Genomic DNA, 18844 nt, shown 5'->3' with positions numbered 1-18844 from the left:
GGGATGGCAGTGGCGTCACCTTGTGGTCACATTTAATTTTTTTTTTGGTGTAGCGGGGCACAACGAAACAACAAAAATCAAAAAACAAAAAAACGAAAAATGAAAAAAAACAGCAATCAGGCATGAAGATGGCATGGCTGCGCCTCCCCGCCCCCCTCCCACCCTGGCCAGCACCCCTGGCCTGCGTGCCCCACTGTGCTCCCCCTCCCGCCCCCGGGAGGGGCCTGGGCCAGGGGCCCCCCGGCTAGGAGCCGCGGGAGGGCAGGGGGGCTCGTGGGGTGCTGGCTGGTGCAACTGAGGCCCCGGAGGCCATGACTGGGGGCTCAGCTCTGCTCTTGTCCGGGTGGGAGGCTCCATGGCGCTCTGGGTTGGGGGGCTCTGGCGGTGGGCGGGGCAGGGGTTTTTCTTTTTGCCGTGGAGACTGTTTGGATGGGCCAGGGATGCTGGGCGTTGTGGTTTCGGTTTCATCGTCCACTTACAAGGTGATGGAGGAGTCAAGGCGGCGCCGTCTGGGGCAGTGCTGGTGGATTTGGAATCAGGCATAGGAAGGGGCACAGGTCTGGCCACTGGAGGCGGCGGCGGTAGCAAAAATGACCCCGGGACTTTGCCCTGGCCGCTACCGTTGGGCTGCGAACAACATAAATAGAGTGACGCATGAAGGCACATCCCACACAGACACACGCTCCCCTGCGCGGCCGCGCCAGCTCGCTCCTGAGAGCGCGCGCTCCCGGTGGAAGATGCAGGACGGGGTCGTCTCCTCCGGGGCACGGGGTGGGTGAGGGTGTGAGGCTTCTATTTGGTCTCTCAGGTGTTTCTCTCTCTCTTTTTTTTTTTTTTTTTTTTTTTTTTTTGTGGTCCTCTTTTGAAGTTGTGGGAGGGACGAAAGGGGGTGTCCGACGAGTGGTTTGTTATTTCTCAGGGAACATGTTTTAGGTATCAAAACATGCCACCTCGCCACCTAAGCAGCTGCCCCTAGCACGCTCGTGCTCTTGGAAGACCTGCCTCAGCAGGTAAGATGCGCCAGCTCACCCCCCACCGTCCCCCGAAAACACACGCAGGCCGCCCTCTGCGGGCCCCTGGGGTGGGGCTGGCCGACCCAGCCAAGGACCACAGGCCCTCGGGCCTCTACCCCACATCACAGCCCAGGGAGACGCCGCGTGCTGGGGGTCTTGCCCCGGACTCCGGCAGCCTGAGGACTGTGGGGTGCCGGCCCATTTTCTACAGAACGGCCCAAGAGGAAAATCCGTCACTGCCAGCCACAGTCCCGAGGCTCTTAGAGAGGACTTCCCTGTACGGGGCTCTCAGAAGCCTGGGAACCTGGCCGCCAGCTCCATTGCTTGGCTCTATCCCGTCTTCTGCCTCAAACTTGAATCTCCTCCCTAAGCCTCGTGTATGCCTTGTGCGCATCAGCCTTTGGGATTCGGGGACGGAGGCCCCACAGGGAGGGGCAGAGGTCCCTGGCCTCCTGCAGGCACAGCTTTCTGGAGCTCTGGGCAGTGCTCTCGATGACCACCTGCAGCCTGGGCTCAGGGTTAGGGGGCTAGAGCTCAGAGTCCTAAATGGTCCCCTCTCCCGAGGGGCAGAGCTCTGCCCCCCCAGCCACCCAGGTGCAAGGCTCAGGGAGGCTCCCGTGCTGCCCCTTCTGTTGGTGGGCGAACCCCACGGAGTCCACCCCCTTGATGTCTCCAGCCGACCCAACTTCTATCCTCACTGGTTCCACTGGACTAGGACCACGAGACTTCCAAAGGGTCTCCCCTGTGCTAACAGTGTCCTCTAAGGACACTCAGCGTCTCGGCGCCCGGCTCCGTACCGCATACCTTACCCAGGTGGTGGCCGATGCTCCCCCCACCCCACCCACCGTGAGGCAGCAGTTTTTGCCTGGGTCGGGGGTGACAGGGTGGATTCTGCCTCGGCAGGGGGCACTAACAATGTCTGGAGACATGTTGGGTAGCACCACTTCTGGGGGTGCTGCTGGCATCTGGGGGGGTGGAGTCTGGGGATGCTGCTAGACACCCCACAAGGCACGAGATGGCCCCCAGGATAAAGGCCCAACAAGCCAAACGTTACTAGTGCCGTGGCTGGGAAACCCTGATTCAAGAGAAACTTGATTCTCCCCCTTGCACAACTGGCGAAACTGAGGCTCTGCAGCTGAGTGGTTTATCCAAAGTCACCCAGCTGTGACTGGTGAGGCCGGAAATTCACAGCCATGTCTCTCTCACTCCAGGGATCCTGGGGATTTTTTCCAGTGGGCTCATCCCAGCCCTCATCCCGAAATCCAAAAGCACTCAGGCTACTGCCCTCCCCTCCCACGGATGTGACTGCGTGTAACATCAAATAAGAGCCCCCTGGTTGGACCTTCAAGGCCCCTGTGGTGGAGCCCGGATGGGGTCTTCCACCACTCATGCCTCTATGTTCACCTCCTTCCAAGTACTTCCCATTGCAAACAAACTGGAGTTTCCAGAACATAGCCCAAGCAGTTGGGGGCTGCACCCATGCTCACTGCAGAACCCTCTGTCTACAACACCCCTTCCCATACCCCTTAAGTCCGGCTCAGAAAACACCATCCCCAACCTGGGACCAGCCAGATACCCTAAATCACCATCCGTCTCTCTCTCTCTGCCTTTTTTTCCAAGGGTGGTCGTGACCTCCACCAAAGCCTTTGAAGCAGGCTGCCTCCCAGGCTCCCCAGCAAGCCCGGGGACAGCCACCTCTGTGCGGCCCAGGCATGCTGCACTTTCAAACCATCGAGCCCCATGTCTGACCTGTGCCGGCCACACCCTTCTGAGCTCTGGCCACCACCTCCCATCACCTCTAAAGACCAGCGCCTAGGTCTGACATTGTCCCTCCAAATGGTTCCCTTGACTTGCTCTTTCCTGCCCACTCAGAGGTCCCCTGACAAAAGCAGGCGGGGGCTGCTAGTCTCTGCGTCCTGGGTCCTTTGTGCCAGGTGCCCTTTCAGAAATAGGCAACTGCCTTCCTCCAGCAGGGCAGGAAACGCAAGTCTCGAGAGATCACAGCCTCACTCCTTTACTCTGCGCCATCCTGTGCTTGCCGCCCCCCTCCCCCAGGGGCTGGGGCCCACGGCCCTCCAGGTAGCCCTGGCTCCTACAGGGCGCCCTGTGCCTCCTTCTAGTCCTCAAGACCCTATCTCCCCTCAGGAGGACCTAAATCACTCATCGCTCTTGATGAAGCCAATCCCAGCCCAACACGGCCAGTCATCGAACACCGCTGGTTTACAACATTTTAGTTTCTGGAAGCTACTTCCAACCAGGCTACGGTATCTCAGCTCTGATTGCAGTACAAGTTGAGGTTTTAAAAATCTCTCGAGGTCTTGTGATTTTGCAGTGCCTTGAAACCTCACGAGTTAAAAGCTAGAAGGAACCTGGAGATGGGATAGCTCTTCACTTTCAACAGACAGATGAAGACGAGGCCTGGCGGCTCCAGCGCTGATGCCTGAGGCTGACCTACAACCGGTCTTTCTGCCTCCCGGGGTCACGCTATCCCATCGGGCCCTGTGACTTCTCCATCGGTTCACTTGGTGGCCTCTTCTCTCTGCCAGAAACACAGCTAACCAGGCATCTTCCTTCGGCCCTTCGTGTCTCCTCTGAGTGGCGTGTCCACTTGGCCTTGGCCTTTACCGATCTGGCTCTTCTCAAGTAGGGCCTCCTGCTGCAGTCCGAGGATGAGCACAGGGTGGTGCCTGGAAACCCTTTTGCAAATCGTAAAAATTTCGTATGCGTACTTTTTTCTTTCTGCAAAGATGCTCTGTAACTTCACATTCTCAAAGAGGTTAGGAATTTACTCCTTCAGGCTTTAGATCAATGGTTCTCAAAGTGGGTCACCTGACCAGAAACAGCATCGGCTGGGAACTTGGGGAGAAATGCAGATTCTCGGCCCCACCCAGGTCTGGGGAATCAGAATCAGGGGAGGCCCAGGCACCTGTGTGTTAGCGAGCCTTCCAGGTGACTCGTGCACGCTAAGGCTGAGAACCTTTGCTGTGGAGGCAGCCACGGACCCGGAACAGCCTGGTACTGCCACTGGCGGTCACCAGGTCAGCTGCAGAGCCTGGGGCCTCTGGCTCCCTCCTCCAGAGCCTGAGGCCGAGCCCCAGAGAGCAGGCTCACTGAAGACACGCCCTTCTCCTCTCTGGGCACAACAGGCCAGGAGAGGAAACCCAGAGACTGCTCCCCAGCTGGGCTAGGCTCTTCTGTTTAACCAGATTGCCTGCTCACCCTCCTGCCGGCAGTGTTTTATCCGCGGTCTGCTCGGAGCAAGCATCTGCCTTCTGGACCAGATGAGCCCTTAATCTTGAACGCTCAAGTCAAGGGAGAGGCTCAGGACCCAGCCATCATCAGGAGGCTTAAGGACAGACTGACCCATACTCCCGAGAGTCCTGTGCGTTAGCTTTGGCTCTTTGGGCTAAACTGGCCCCTCAGGTCAGTCTCATTTTGGTTCCAAACCCCAGTTGCCTCTGTGGGTGAGAAGGCAGGCAAGGTGGGGTTCCTGCTCTCTCTGATCCATATTCCAGACCCCAGGGCCTTGGGCGCTGGGACATGGGCTTGTAGCTCCCGTAGACTCTGCTGTCATCTCTGAAGGAACCGTAGTAGCTGTCGGGGGTCACGGCCACTTCCCCCTCCATGCCCCTAGAAGTGGACAGAGCTTGTCCAGAGAGGTAGGCAAGGCTCTGAGTGAGCTAAGGGGCTGCAGAGCCAGCGAGAGAGAAGCTCACAGGGAAAAGGAGACGAGGAAAGTAGAAGGAGGGAGAACAGGAGAGAGGGAAGAGGACCGGCTTCCGTTCTGGACAGCAAGAGCGAGGAGGCTGAGCCGTAACCCTGCCCCAAATCCATGCACCAGCACTCAGCAAATGCCCATTCTGTACAGGCCGCCCTGAGGCAGCACTGGGCTGTGTGGCCAAGGGCCGCCCACAGCTCTCCCTGGGCCACCTCTGGCATGGGGTTCCGAACGCCTCGCCCCACCACGGGCCTTTGAGCGACCTCCCCCCTGACTTCTCACAACGGGTTTCCAGCCTGGACCAGCTGCGGAAAGAGGGGCTGGACCTTCTCACAGCGCCGTGTGCTGCTGGGACTCTAGAACCTTCCCAGAGGCCTAGAGACCTCCTTGTCCCAACCCGAGTGCTCAGGGACCCAGGGACTAAGAGAGGACCACTGTCCCACTGAAGGGTCACCTCTGACCCACCACTGTCTGGGATAAGCCCTTTGCTGAGTGGCCTGTGTTTCTGCTCATCAGGGCCTGGGCCCTAGGGCTTGCTGACAGAGAAGGGCGGTGGGGCAGCAGAACTCCATGGGCAACCAGCATCTCTCCTAGGCTGAGGAGCAGAAGGGCTTCCCTCCAGAACAAAAGCAGACCTGGGAACCTCTTGCTGAGAGTTCTGCCAATGGGAGACTCCATGACCGCTCAAGGGGAAGGAGGGAGGGCCTTTGCTTCACCCAGGGCTTCTCACCAGGGAATGGTGATGCCCCCAGGGCACGCTGAACTCTAGAAATATCCATCGGGACTGGGAGTGATGGTGCCGCTGCCATTGAGTGGGTGGGGCCGCGGATGCTGCCCAGTACCCCACAGTGCCCAGGACGGCCCCGCAGAACACAGAATGGACAGCCCAGATGTCAATAGTGCCAAGGCGAGGAACTCTCCTTCTAGCACCTACACACTCCTTGTAGCCCTGAGGTTTTAAGAGGGCTGCTACGAGGTCAGGAGCCCAGGCTGGGTTGGATAGATCACGGACACACTCTTAGGGGGGAACAGAGACTGAGGGGAGGGCAAGGAGCCCGAGCAAGAGCAAGGCGGGCCTGGCCACTGCCCTCGTCCCCAACTCTGGACGGTGACAGGCCCTGGCATTACACATGGACCCCTACCCCCAGATCCAGAAGACGGAGGTGTTTGGCACTACCGGCCCTCTGCTGCCCCAGCCCTAGGAGGGCTCCCGGCTTTTGGACCCTCTCCCTGTGAGCCCCGAGACAGACGGACAGATGCAGAGATGAGCTGTGGCAGGGCTCCGGGGGCCTGTGGACTCACCTGTCCGGTGGCCTGGCCCGAGCCGTCCGAGCACACGAACTGCACAAACTCCTTCAGCGAGTCCTGCCCGTGGTGGTGGTGGTAGCGGATGGTCGGGTGCGTGAAGTACGGGCTCGACTGCTGGATGATGGATGTGGAGGGGAAGTGCAGCGCCGACGCCGTGGCCCGGGGGCTCCCTGCGTGCATGTGGGCAGGAAGAAGAGGGCGTCAGGGCTTAGGAGGCAGAGGGGAGCGCAATGGAAGATGGGGTTGGTTGGGGGGGGGTGCTGGTCAGACAGAGCCCTGAGGTGCCAGAGGAGAAGGGAGAATGGGGTTAAGATCAAGGCCAGGACCAGGCTGAGGAGAGTGAGGCACCGGCCTCCGGTGAGAAAGTTAAGGCAGCACCAGATAATTCGACAATCGACAATGGAGGTAAGCAATGTCTTAACACAGTACTTTCACAAGCCGGACCGGCGGAGCGCCCACATGGCTCAGTCGGTGAAGCATCGGACTCTTGATTTCGGCTCAGGTCATGACCTCAGGGTGGTGATCTCAGGGTGGTGACCCTGAGCCCCACGCCTGGTGCTTCACTCAGCGGGGAGTCAGCTGGAGATTGTCTCTCTCCCTTGGCCCCTTCCCGCCAAACTAAGTAAATAAATCTTTTTTCTTTTTTTTTTTTTTACTACTTTTTTAAAATAAAAAGTCAAATTGGCAAACCAGGGCTGGTCAGCCAGCTGCTGGTCTTTGTAATCAAGTCTGATTAGAACCAGGGCTGGAGCTTGGGTGACGTGAACACAGCAAGGCTGGGCAAGTGCAAGGCCAGCCCCATCTTTTGTTTAAAATGCTGATAGCTGTTCCTCGCGTGTTGTTTGCAACCGTTTCAATTATTACATTAAATATTATTTATCTTGATGACTAGGGTTTTGGGGCCTCCTGGGAGTCTGTCGTGGGGAGGGCCTCACTGGCTTCACCCTGGTCCAGGGCCTACGGGTGAGTCTGGGGGAGGGAGAGAAGGGACTAAGGGGTCCCAGGCTCTGGCTGGAGACAGGGCCCCGGCCCCTTTCCTGTGCAGGACGAGCCCCTGAAACACATAACACCGGCTCCTGCACGCACAGGAAGGTGGCTCTGGCCGCTGCTGCCCAGGCCGCGTTCCCGTGCGCTCAGCCCCGCGGTCCTTGCACACGCATCCTCCCCACACACAGCTCACACCCCGGCGCCGGCCCCAGCTCTTCCCTGGGCCGAGTCCTCCCCCTCCGGTCTGTTTCCAATCAGCTCGCTCTTGCTCTCAGTTTCATTAGGGGGCTGAGGAAACTTGGCTTCTCTCTGGAGTTCATAAAAGCTGAGCGGAGCTGGGCCTGCTGCCCTCCTGCTGCCTGCACGGAGAGGGCCTGGGGTCCCCGCCCCCACCTTGTGGCCACCACGCCCTGCCCCAGCACAGGCTGCCTCTGGGCTCTCAGCCAGGAGGCCCCGAGGAGGAAGCCGGGAGGGTAAACCTCACTCTTCTCTGTGTCCTACAGACGAGCCCACAAGACGGCAGGCAGGCAGAGAAAAAGTCCAGGCCTCTTTCTGCCAGAAAGGTACCAGGGGAGGGAAAAAGCAAATGAGGGAATGGAGAGGCTGAGGACTCAGCTGCTACCACTTCCTGCCGGATGCTGTCCCCTCAGGAACACTGAGATGTCCCCCCTACCCTGCCCCCACCAAGCACCCGCTCCCGAGCAAAGCAAGAGAGCCCACCAAGGCAGTGGGCTTGCTCCTCTCCCTGGAGAACAACCCAGGTGCTACCAGCCCCTGGGCCCAGCCCTTGACTTTTGGCAAAGGGCAGGGAGGGCCTGAGAAGGGAGCCCGGGCTCCCCTGAGTGCTCTTGTCAGCCTGTGCCCCACAGGGACCAACCCCGGTGCTGGGAAATCGGACCCCAGGCTCAGCCAGGAGCTCGGAGGGAAGAGGGAAAGAGTACAGAAGGAGAAGCCTTGTGCTTTCCCGCCCTCCCCTGGCAAGAGGCAAGGAGAGGGGGCAGGAGTGGATCTGAGGCCTCTGTCACCGAAGGCAGGTCGGGGAGGGCCTTGAGACAGACCCATGCTGCCCAGCACACACACATGCACCCATGCACAGACGTGCACATGGGGAGTGAGAAGCAAGCGGGAGGCTGCTTGGGGACAAGGCGAGGAGGGGCTGCCGCAGAGGGAGGGCCCACTCCCGTGCCCACCCTCCGCCGGACCGCCGCCGCCTACTCAGAGAGCTTGGGGCTGTCACTCGGGCTGTCACCCCAGCTCCTTCACCTGGCCAGCTGCCCCTAAGCGCTCCACCGCCTCCCCCACTGCCCCCCGCCCCGGCCAGGCCCCCCATTTCTCACCTGGTCTGACTCCAGCAAGCACAGGCAGCGGGTGGTGAGTGAAAGCCATGCGCGGGGAGCTGCCCTGAGAGGAGAGGGCACTGCAGAAGTCCAGCTTTCCTGACTTCTTTAGAGAAGCCGGGCCTGGGGGGAGGAATCAGCAACACAGGGCAGGTTTAGCTGGGCCGGGGTGAGAGCAAGGGAAGGCGGGAAGCCAGCAGCCAGCTCCTCTCTCCTCTGCCCCCTCCCTGCTATGCCTTCCCCCACACACCCCCTTCCTGCCTCCTTTCCCCCATTCTGGCTCTGGTTCTTAGGCCCCGTGTGCCGCCTGGCCAGCTACAGGTGCTCTGACCCGAGAGCAAAACGAGACCCTCGGGTGCACAGGGTAGGAGATGAGCAAGGAGGCCCATCTTGCTCCCTGATGAGCAGATAATGAGCTCGTAGGGCACAGGATGAAAAGGTGGGATGCGGGGGGGGGGGGGGGGGTGTGCAGGAGCAGCCCCGGGGAGCCAGCTTCAGAGTGAGGGGCGACCCCGAAGAGCGATGGGCTGGGGTCTGCTCTGTGGGGCCCTGGACTGGGGGAGGCTCTGGTAGGAAGAAGTCACAGCCCTTGGGAGGGACTGTAGGGGTGACATGCTATGTCACCCGACGAGAGAGCAGGAGGACCTGGGGGGACCGGAGGACCTGGGTGGCAGAGCAAGACAGGAAAGGAACCCCCTTCCAGGGGATCCAGAGGCTGGGCGGCTGCCTCTGCCTCATTTCAGGGCTTTGCTCTCCTCCTGGTGCCAGAGATGGGTGGCATTCACTGGGACAGGGGCACAGAGTTCCCCCCCCGCCGCCTTGCAGCTCTATCTGAAAGATCCTGATGCTGCCAACCGAGTCATCTCTGCACCCTGAGAGCATGATGTCCCATGGAGGCTCTGACACAGCAGGGGCCCTGGGCCAGGTCCTCCAGGCGAGCTTGTCCCCTGTCCTAGGCTGAGGCTGGAGGGCTCAGATGGAGTGGAGCGGATGCGCGGAGCGTCTTTCAGGCACAGACTCTGTCTGAGTGGGAGTGGGGTGGGGGCTGCAGTCTTAACCGCGGAGGGAAGAGGTGGGGGAAGGGCGAACTCCCAGCCGCCAGCAGAGGTGTTATCTGGCGGCAGCTGTGTGCCACCTGATAGCTGGCACGGTGAGGGGGTGGGGAGCACCCCCACCAGCTGTGCACAGCTGTCCCCGTGGCCGCACAGCGCTTCCCCAGCTGTTCCCTGTCCTGCAGCTGGGCTGCTTAATTGGCGATTTGTCGCAGCACGGGGAAACAACACCGCGGGGGTGGGGGGCGGAGGAAAAGAGGGGAAAGCAAGGGAGCTGGGGGGGCTGCAGGAGGATGCTGGGGGCCGTGCGTGGCAGGACAGCTGGAAGGAGCAGAAATGGCAGGCACCGGAGCAGACGGCTGAGAAAAAAGAGTGGGAGCCAGAGAGGGGACAGCTCCTTGGGCACCAGGTCAGGGCAGAGGGACGGGGAAGCTGAGCCCCAGGAGGCAGCTACAGATGCAGCTCTCAAGGCACTTGAGTCCTTCAGAGACAGTCACTTAACTGAGGCCCTGGCTGCGGAGTCTTCAAGGCCTTTTCAACCCCTTCTCTCTCTCCCAGAGAAGTATCTGGGCTGTGTCGACCCAGCTCCCTGCTTACCACACAAAGCCCTGTGAGAGGCACCCAAAGACTGCCCGGAGAGCTGTTCCACAAAGGTGAGCTTTGCTCTTGGTCTATTCCCCCGGCCCAAGGTCTGGAGATGAGCTCTCCTCCACTCGTCCCAGGGAGCTGAGAGAGGGTCCCTTGGACCACAGCAACGCAGAAGCCCTCCCCGCCCCTCTGCCTTGCTTTTCCTGAACCCCTGCCCGGCCCATTTGCTTGGCCCATCTCTGTAGAGGCACATCTGGAAAACACCAGGCAAAGCGACAGCAAGTCAGGCCTTCCTCTTCCTGCTTCCAGAGCAGAGCTCCCGTCCCCAGGCCTGACCAGAGCGTACAAGCCCCGTGTACAAGCCCTGCACACGGGGCTGCGCTCCCCAGCACCGCGACTCGCACCTCAGGGACACACTCAGGTTGCACGAGCAGTGTGCCCGGCCGGAGTAGCCCCCGGCCAGCCTCTTCATGCGTGTTATCGGGCATGCAGACACACAAGTGGGAGCACACATGCGCACTCCCCCTCCTTCCCATCTGGGTTCTCTGGGTCTGCTCAGGCCTCCGGTCAAGACTGGAAGTGAAGGTGGGTGGGTTCACAGAGAAAGGGGCAGCCGGAGGGTACTGGGAGGACTGACCCGGCTTCCTTTAGACCTTTTGCCCTTCCCTAGCTTTCCCGCTTGACTGGACAATGATTTGGTCATCCTTTCCTAGACTCTGCTCCTCTCTGGGATCCCGGGCCTTCAAACGAGCAGTTCTCAACTCAGGGCCTCTCCCCTATGCCAGAGGATATTCAGCGACATATCCGGGGACGTTTTTGGTCATTATACTTTGGGGAGGAGTGGGGAGTTGCTGCTGGCTGGTGGCTGGAGGCCAGGGCTGGTGCTCCACGCCCTCCAGTGCACAGGACGGCCCTGCCTCAGAAAATGATGTGGCCCCACATGTCCATGGTGCCCAGACTGAGAAACTGCTTCACACCAGGGGACCACAGAGCTGGGGTGTCCTCTCTAGAGAAACAGCAAGAGAAGGAGACCACGAGAGCTCGGGGCTTGGGGCCTCTGCTTTCCTTCCATCACACCCATGGCTCTGCTGCCCATGTAGGGACAGCTCAGCTCCTCGCCTCCACCCCCCCCTTCAGCCTGGTCTGCCCGCCTCTGGAAGGTCAGGAGGCCAGAAGACAGGTAGCGCCACCACAGCAGGGGAACCGGAGGGAGGCTCGCCGTGGAAGCTGAGCAGGAAGAAGAGGCTCCGGCTGCCCTGCTCTGCGTCGGCCCTGCAACGCCCATACCTGCATCCACATCGTTGGGCCAGCCACTGGACTGGCTGCTGCCGGCTGCTGGGGAGCGGCCTGTACCAGGATAGAAGACATCATCGACAGGGCTCTCCATCTCACTGTCATCGATGGACTTGGGGCGCTTGGTGGTGCTGGGAAAGAGGAGAGGGATCAGGTAGGCCAAGGGAAGACTGAGCTACAGCTACTCAAGCCGAGGCTCCCTGGCACTCACTACGTGCCCACCCCTGAGACTAGACCGGCCCTGGGAGTCCCTCAGGGCCCAGCCCACCTGTTCCTCCTCCTTAATCCCCTTCTCAGTCCATGAAACCCTCATCCACTGAGCTGCTTAGGTCAAAGAGGGGGCAAAAGCCTCCTCCCTTGCTTCCCTGGCCCCGCCTTCTATTTCCCATCAACCCCCAGGGCCAGGGCAAGTTGAGAGGCACTTGCCAGGAACAAAAATCCCAAAGGGGTGCTGCAAAACTCAGACATCAAGATACTAGGTTATTTTATATGAAAATAGTACTACCACGAAGCTACTATAGTATTACAGCGTAATATTCTAACAAATTAAAGTGAATGCCAAAAACCTCACAATGAACCAGAAGTCCAAGTTTTTTTTTTTAAAGCACAGGATCCCTTCCGGTCCTGAACAACTGGCCCTGACAAAGGCTGAATGTGTCCACCCCCCAACACCTCTCAGCTCCCACCCCCCCCCACGCCTCTCCCACACCCAGCTGAGGCCTCCCTCTACTCCAGCCTCTAACTGGCCGTCCGTCCTGCCCACACATGCTGTTGCAAGGGGCACTTTCTGGAACCCATATCCCCTGCATCTCCTGCTTCAAACCCTTCAGTACGTTTTAAGTCTAAATATCTTCTAGAGCCTTCTTTGGGGGGGGGGTGCGTCCCACCTGGCTGTCCATCCTTGGCTGGGATGGGGCTGCTCTACTTGGAGCCTCCATCCCAGGCCTGTCTGGGCTCAAATGTCACTTCCGCAACAGAGAGGCCTTCTCAGATCCCCACTGGGAGTGCCCTCTGGGCAGACCCATGCCTTGTTTAGGCTTATGTCCCCGGCACCAAATGGCCAGCGACAGCACAGCACGAAGCAGGAAGCTCAGGGGATTGGTAGCGTGGCAGGCCCTGGAGCTCCGGAGCCCACGCCCTCAACAAGGGGTGACCTTCTAAGGCTCCCAGGCCTTGGAGGTGCAGCTGGCTGCAGCACCTGAGATGGCCTGGGGCTGGGGGGGTGGGGAGGGTGCTGGGCTCACCTGGTGGAAGGAGGGGAGGTGATGGACCGCCGCCCCAGGGTCACCTGGTTTATGTTGTAGTAGCTGGGACTCTCCAGGTCGGCCAGTGAGAAGTTGGGCCCTGATGCTGTCGCAACAGGAGCTGGGAAAAGGCAAGAAGGTGATAAGGTTTGAGGGGTGGAAGCCCCAGCGGAGCCTTGTTTTATCGTCCTAAACAACTCCCCAAAAGCCTCCTCCTGGCTGGGGCGTCTTTGGGCAAGAGCCCTCGGTGGTGATTTTTCTCCTCCGAAGCAGTGGGGACTAGAGACTGGGCTCGCCAGGTGCCTCTGCTCCACCCGGCCCAGGACCAACGGGCAGAGCATCCCAGGAAACCCTGTCTGCCCCTCGGCCAAGACCCCACCAGCGTGGGGGGGCCACACACGGGGTCCGTGTCCCACCTCCTTACACCCCCAGTCTGTTGAGCTCGGCCCTGGCTGGAAGAAAGAACTCACTTTGTGATACTCTCACCAGCTCTGTCACATTCCAGACCCCGGAAGTCACAAAACAGTCCTGGAAACTTAAGTGCCCTGAAGAGGGGAAAGAACAAGTGAGTGAGTCAGGTAAGGTTGGGGGGTGCTGCCTGCCTGTGTCCCTGAAGCTCTCCCCACTGGGAGTTGATTCCCTCCCCTCCATTCCAGACCCAGGCTGGCCCTCAGGGGCCCTCATGTCTACACAGAAGGGTGAGTAGGCTCCTGGTGAGCTCCTGCCCTTGGGGCATCAGCTGAAGTTCAGCTAAGGAATGGCTGAGTAAAGGGGAAGAAATGGAGGAGACGGGCTGCCAGTTTGGCCAGGGGGAGGGAAGGCAGGTAGGGGCAGGGCAAGCCACAGAGGCTAGACGTGGGCCCACAGGAGCGGGGTCGGAGGGGCACTGACCGTTGGGCAGTGGTTTGATGTCCGCATCTCCTTGCTGGTTTGAACTATCTGATTGTCCGGATTCTGCAGGAGACACAAAGGGGAAAAGGGGTCAAGATCAAAGTGTCCCCCACACACCATCCGAGCAGCTGCCCCTCCAGCCCTGTAAACACCTTCACAGCACCCTCTCCTCGGAGGGAAGCAGCCTAGGGACAACCTGAAGAGAGAAAGAAGGAAGTCCTATAGACACCGGAGCCAGCTCCTTCTCGGTGGCGGGGTGTCCTGGGCACTGTGGGGAGGTTGGCCGCAGCCCGGGCCTCCACACACTAGATCCCAGTAGCGCCCCAGTGCGACAGCCAGCACGGGCTGCGGACACTGCCCCATGTGCCTGGTGGCAGAGTCGGCCCCAGGAGAGTAGCAGCGGCTGAGGACCAGGGCGAGGACGATACCCATAAGAGAAGCCAGGGATCACCTCTTTGCACAGCTGGGATGAACCCAAGGGTCCCCCCTCCTTCACTCAGCTCCAGCTCCCAGGGGAGCAGCCCCTTCCTTCTCGCACTTCATTAATTACAGCCATTCCTACACCTCACCTTTATGCACACAGGCAGTGCCTGGCAACCCCGAGGGGGGAGGTCTGCCCTGACGCTGTCGCCCGCTCTGTGCCAGCCTGTCTGGGCTGTCTCATGCCCCAGTGCCACAGCTGCTCAGAGGGAGCCCCGAGACAAGGGCCCATTGTGCGGCGGGAGCTCACAGAGGGCTGGGGCAGGGTGGAGTGTGTGTGTGAATATTTTGCGGAGCTTGGGAAAGCCCCCCCACCCCCGCCCCCCAGGTCCTCAAAGCTTTGTGTGCCAGGGGCACAATAGGGACCTCCAGAATGCCTGCCCAGGCACGACAGCTGGCGAGAGGGTGGCAGAGGGGGGCCAGGGCAGGTTGGGGGGCAGGAGGAAGGCGAGGCATTTGGTAAAGAATCGACCGCTCAAGGGAAAAACATGGGGGTGGCATCAGAAAACCGCACCCTGGTATCGGCCCAAGGCTCTGCCCAGCTCTCTGACCCGGCCTCCTGGGTCTCACGCACCACCCCACGGTCAGCCTGCCGGCCTGAGAGCCCGCCCACCTCACTGGCCTCACAGCCAAGCTGCTCACACTTGGGGGGTGACCAGCAAGGAAGTTCCTGAAGAACAAGGCCTAGGCCCAAGAGACTGCAGCAAGGTGGCCTGTGGCCGCTCGGCCACTCGGGTGGAAGGGAAGAGGGATGGCTGAGGGGGGCTGATAAGAAGAACCGCATCCCCCTGAGAGCAAAGGCCCAGGCATGACTCAGGCCAAGTTCTTGTCCACCTGCCTCAGTGTGACCAGCGGGAAAGGACAGGTTGCCTACAGTTCCAGTCCCCACTTGCCCCATTCTTTACCTTGTTCCGTTTTTTTAAGTCCAAAAAAAAAAAAAATCTCGTCACAAATCGAGAAAACAGAAATCTATAAGGAAAATGTTCATGAGGTCCCCTCAACCCCTCCAATTTGGGGCACATCCTGCTACACCGCCCTTTGTGCTCACGCCTGTGGTGTGTTTAGGGACGGGGAGTCCTACCCCAGGCCGCGTGTCTTTGCTAGTGGCACTCTCCACTCTGGAGAGAACCTACAGGACCTCCTCCCAGGCTCCCAGGAGGGCACCCTCTCTGTGGCACAGAGTCTTGCGGGTATCAATTTTGTCTTTCTCTCCTCCTGGCCTCTTTCTGGCTCTCTAGGTCTGATTCAACCCCCCCTGCCAGTCCAGGAAGACTCAGGTGAGGGGCTGAGGGTGTGCGCGGTCCATTCTACGACATCCCTAGACTGGGGGTGCCGCGAGCCTGCTTCATCTCCCAGAGCTGCCCTGTGCGCCCCTCAACGCTTCGAAAGGGCCAACCCACCAGCCCGGCGCCTGCCGCTCCCCTGCGGCCCCGGGGGGCGCCTGCTACTGACCCCACCCATCCTGGGACCGACTCCGTCCCCACTAGCCTTCCAGGTCCGGGTCCGTGGCGTTGGGAGAGCCAGAGGCGTCCACTCAAGGGTGTGGTCCCGGGCCCCCCTGAACGCGGCCAGGTGGAGACAGAAAGCTGCGCGCATGCGCACATCCAGCCCAAGGACAGCAAGGCGAGAGAGAACCCGACAAAGAGATGGAGGTGGGCCAGCGACTACGGCAGAGACAAATGGGGCTCCAGGAGAGCGCGATAGACAGGAAATCCTTCTAAACCAGGACACTGTCCCGAAACGTTATTGCTGTTATTACTATTAGCTAGATGTAAAGGAGCAAGCGGGAGCGAGGATCCAGCGCGGGCGAGGCCCGCTGCCACGCGCCTCCAGGCGCTGCTGGCAGCCATCTTAGCCCTTGGCAGCCATCTTACGGCTGGCGGCCCAGCCAGCGTCCCCACAATGCCACCCCCGCCGGCCCCCGGCATGCTCAGCTCAGCTCCAGGACAAAAGGCAGAAACGCTGGAAATCTGGACCCAGCCAGCCCTGCAGCAGGGGCAGCTCCGGCCAGGGCCCCACCGGCCCGCTCTAGCAGCAGCCCCTGCACCCTCGCGGCCCGCACGCAGCAGGAGGGGAAGGGAGGGTTAAAGCAGGAGCCCTGGGGACACCATGGTCTGCTCAGAGGCAGCTGAAGCCCCTGCAGGCCAGCCCCAGGCCCAGGGGCTCAACTACGAACCCTGCCCAGACAGGACAGTAAGGGACGTGATGGGGCAGACCCTTGTCCACCCGGTGGGCAGACGGGGTAGGGGGTTGGGGTGTGCTGACAGGAGCCCATAGAGCAGCTGCAGGGCCAAAGAGCAGCGGGCCCTGATGGACAGGCTCCTAGGGAGGGTGAGGAGACCACCCGTCCCCCACCCCCAGAGCAGGGAGCCAGCAGCCTAGCTTTCTTGAGCTTTTCCAGGAGCCGTGCCTCAGCTCCGGGCCTACTCTAGACAGCCCTCTGGGATCAGAAGCCGCACCACAGGCCAGCACACCAGGGAGCCAGACACCCCAGCATCCTGACTCCTTTCCTTGTTGGGCTCCCCGGGGGAGGGGATAACCCCAGGCCTCAGGACAGACAGGAGGAAGGTCCCTTTATGACACCCCTCCCCACGCCCCGCCTCATGGCTGCTCAGCTTTTATCTGGCAGAATGGGGCTTATCAGAGCCACCAGCTGAACAAACATACAAATCCACGGTTAGTGAGAAAAAACCCTCTGCCTGAACTCTTTATCTCCTGTTCACAGGCCCCACGCACTGCCCCCTGCCAACAGCGCAGGAGGAGACCTGACTGCTGCACAGCGGGGGCTCCTCTCTGCGCTGCCCCCCTTCTCCCCTTGCCTCGGACCCAGAGCGGAGCGGCTCTCCCCTGGCAGTCCCAGCCGGGCGGGTTTGCATGAGTGAGCTGCTGCCACGTGGGAGCCTCCCTCCAGTGTCTGCTTTCTCGCCAGGGATAATGGGCCAGCTGGTGGCCTGTGGGCCAGTGGAGGGGCAGGGACAGTGTTGGCTAGCACAAGGCAGACAGGTGCCCAACTCCATCTTTTATCCTCCCCCCAAACCCTCCCCGGGCCCACGCCCCTGAGGCTGTCACTCTGATTCCCCAGCCTTCCAGGGCCACATCCCCTAGGAGCCTCTCTGGCCTCGCCTCTCCTCTGCCTGGCTGCCAGAGCGGTGGGGCCCCTAAGTACACACCGCCGGTTTGGGCCACCCTAAGGTCAGCAAAGCAGCCCTAAGCTCCCTGCCTGCACCTCTCATCAGAGGCCACTGCTGCCTTCACGCCCTAGCGACTGGAGATGGGAAGCAGCCGCCAGGGGCACCGCTTTGGCCCTGACCCAACTCAACCTTTCCCTCTATCCTGGCCTGGAGGACCAGAGGGCATCATCTCTGGTTTTAAGCTTCCTCGCATGAGGCCCATCGAATATAGCCTCCTGAAAACAGTCCAAGCCTGTGTCCTATGCCTGGGCTTGATGCCCTGTGCAGACCAGCATCAGGGTCCCTGAGCCCAGGCCAGGTTTGGGGTTGGAGAGAATCTCAGAGCCCACAGTTTATTCTCCACGCTGCCGGTGGTTAAGCCAGCCCACACCACCCACGGAAGCATGCTCAGCTGACTGCCCTCTGCGTGGGACCTGTGCTACTCATGGGATCCACACCTCAAAGGCAGAGGCCACCTGCCCATAGTGCCTGAGGGCCCTGGCCACTGTGGAGGCTTCCGGAAGGGGGGACTATGCAGGGGGCAGGTAATCGATCTGGACTCTGTCTCAGCATGGCTCCTGGGTCTGGGGCGACTCCCTGTTTATCTGCACACATGTCATCAGTCAACCCCCTTGCAAAGATGGCCTGTGGCCTTCTGCAGTACCCAGACCCAGGCCAAGCTCAGCCAACAGCTGGCATGTGGGCCCCCCTTCCTTAGGTCCCTCCACAGCCCTGGAACAGCCACAAGGCTCCCCTACCCAGGACTGCCTTTCTCTGAGCACCAGCTCTGCCTTCTCTGCCCTTGAAGGCCCCTTCCTTGCTTTACAGAGCTCTTCACCTTTTCCTCTGGAATCCCATTTCTAGTCTTATTTTTCTCTCTGTTCCACACTCCTCTCTCTGTTCTTCCTTCTCCTTCACAGTCCCTTTCTCCAACTTTCTTTCCTCTCCCAACCTTGCCTGTTTCTCTGTGTGTGTGTGTGTGTGTCCCCAGAAGGGCTCTGCCTCTTCGTGGGAGCCCTGGAGGGGAACCTGCAGCAGCCAGCAGGGGCCCAGTGTTGCACACGAACCCCGACTGACAGCACGTTATATATGTGTACGTGTGTTTCCAGTCACAGACAGACGGGCAGATATTTATGGCTCCCGTTAGGTAAAGGAGGAATTCCTGCTTGCTGCCGGGAACGCTCTGCCTCGGCTCCCACCCGAAACAAGCTCCCTCTGTGAAAGGGGCCACATGGAACTTGCTGGCCAGCTGCCTCCACGCACATCACTGACAGAGTGAGCGCTCAGGTGGCCAAGAGGAGGAAAAGACCCAGCTCAACCACACCCACACGGGCACACACTCAGGCAAGCACAAACACGCACACACGTGCACATGCCACCAGCAATTTCCTGCCGTCCCACAGGGGTAGTTTGAGAGGAGGCACTGGGAGCTGCGGGCCCACTGTGCACAGCATGCTGGGTGCTTAGCACTGGGCCGCAGAGGAGCCCACCTCTAGCTCTGCTGCTCCACTGACCTCTGGGCTGGAGTGGGCAGCCCCCAGAGTTCGCAGTTTGCTTGCCCTTCCCCAGGCTCTCCCAGGGGCTGAGATTCGAGAAGTAAGGCAGCGGTGTGCTCCGCTCCAGGGATGCTGTCCTCTGAAGGACTGATGCAATTCAGGAGCCGATCCTGGCCCTCCCCAGGGTGGCACTCCCTTCCCCCACCTGTCTCCCCCACCCCTTCTGTGATTCCGGAGCATCCAGGGCACTGGAAACCCAATCTCAAG

General features: G+C 60.4%; 1 protein-coding gene and 1 long non-coding RNA gene across 8 annotated transcripts in view; one reads left to right on the top strand and one right to left on the bottom strand.

The window, feature by feature from the left end:
* NFIX (nuclear factor I X) overlaps positions 1-18844 on the bottom strand; it is a 96314-nt gene that overhangs the window by 9041 nt on the left and 68429 nt on the right. For 3 of the 6 annotated variants that reach the window (XM_032312640.1, XM_032312648.1, XM_032312672.1), the window contains exons 3-9: positions 13432-13494; positions 13011-13085; positions 12541-12661; positions 11291-11427; positions 8364-8486; positions 6034-6209; positions 480-627 (exon numbers count right to left, since the gene is read on the bottom strand). In XM_032312640.1, the coding sequence (XP_032168531.1) occupies positions 480-627; positions 6034-6209; positions 8364-8486; positions 11291-11427; positions 12541-12661; positions 13011-13085; positions 13432-13494 (843 nt within the window). The remainder of the gene's footprint in view (positions 1-479; positions 628-6033; positions 6210-8363; positions 8487-11290; positions 11428-12540; positions 12662-13010; positions 13086-13431; positions 13495-18844) is intronic. The other 3 variants (XM_032312656.1, XM_032312625.1, XM_032312630.1) reach the window with 3 other exon arrangements.
* LOC116573088 lies at positions 7217-11361 on the top strand. 2 transcript variants are annotated; one of them, XR_004278602.1, is made up of 3 exons: positions 7217-7589; positions 9974-10068; positions 10674-11361. It is a non-coding gene; the product is annotated as an uncharacterized LOC116573088 (long non-coding RNA). The 2 variants fall into 2 exon arrangements; XR_004278601.1 differs by lacking the exon at positions 7217-7589 and having other exon boundaries at positions 9363-10068.

Source organism: Mustela erminea, chromosome 1 (assembly GCF_009829155.1).
Source record: "Mustela erminea isolate mMusErm1 chromosome 1, mMusErm1.Pri, whole genome shotgun sequence".
Classification (NCBI taxonomy): domain Eukaryota; kingdom Metazoa; phylum Chordata; class Mammalia; order Carnivora; family Mustelidae; genus Mustela; species Mustela erminea.
This window is presented reverse-complemented; position numbering and strand designations above follow the sequence as displayed.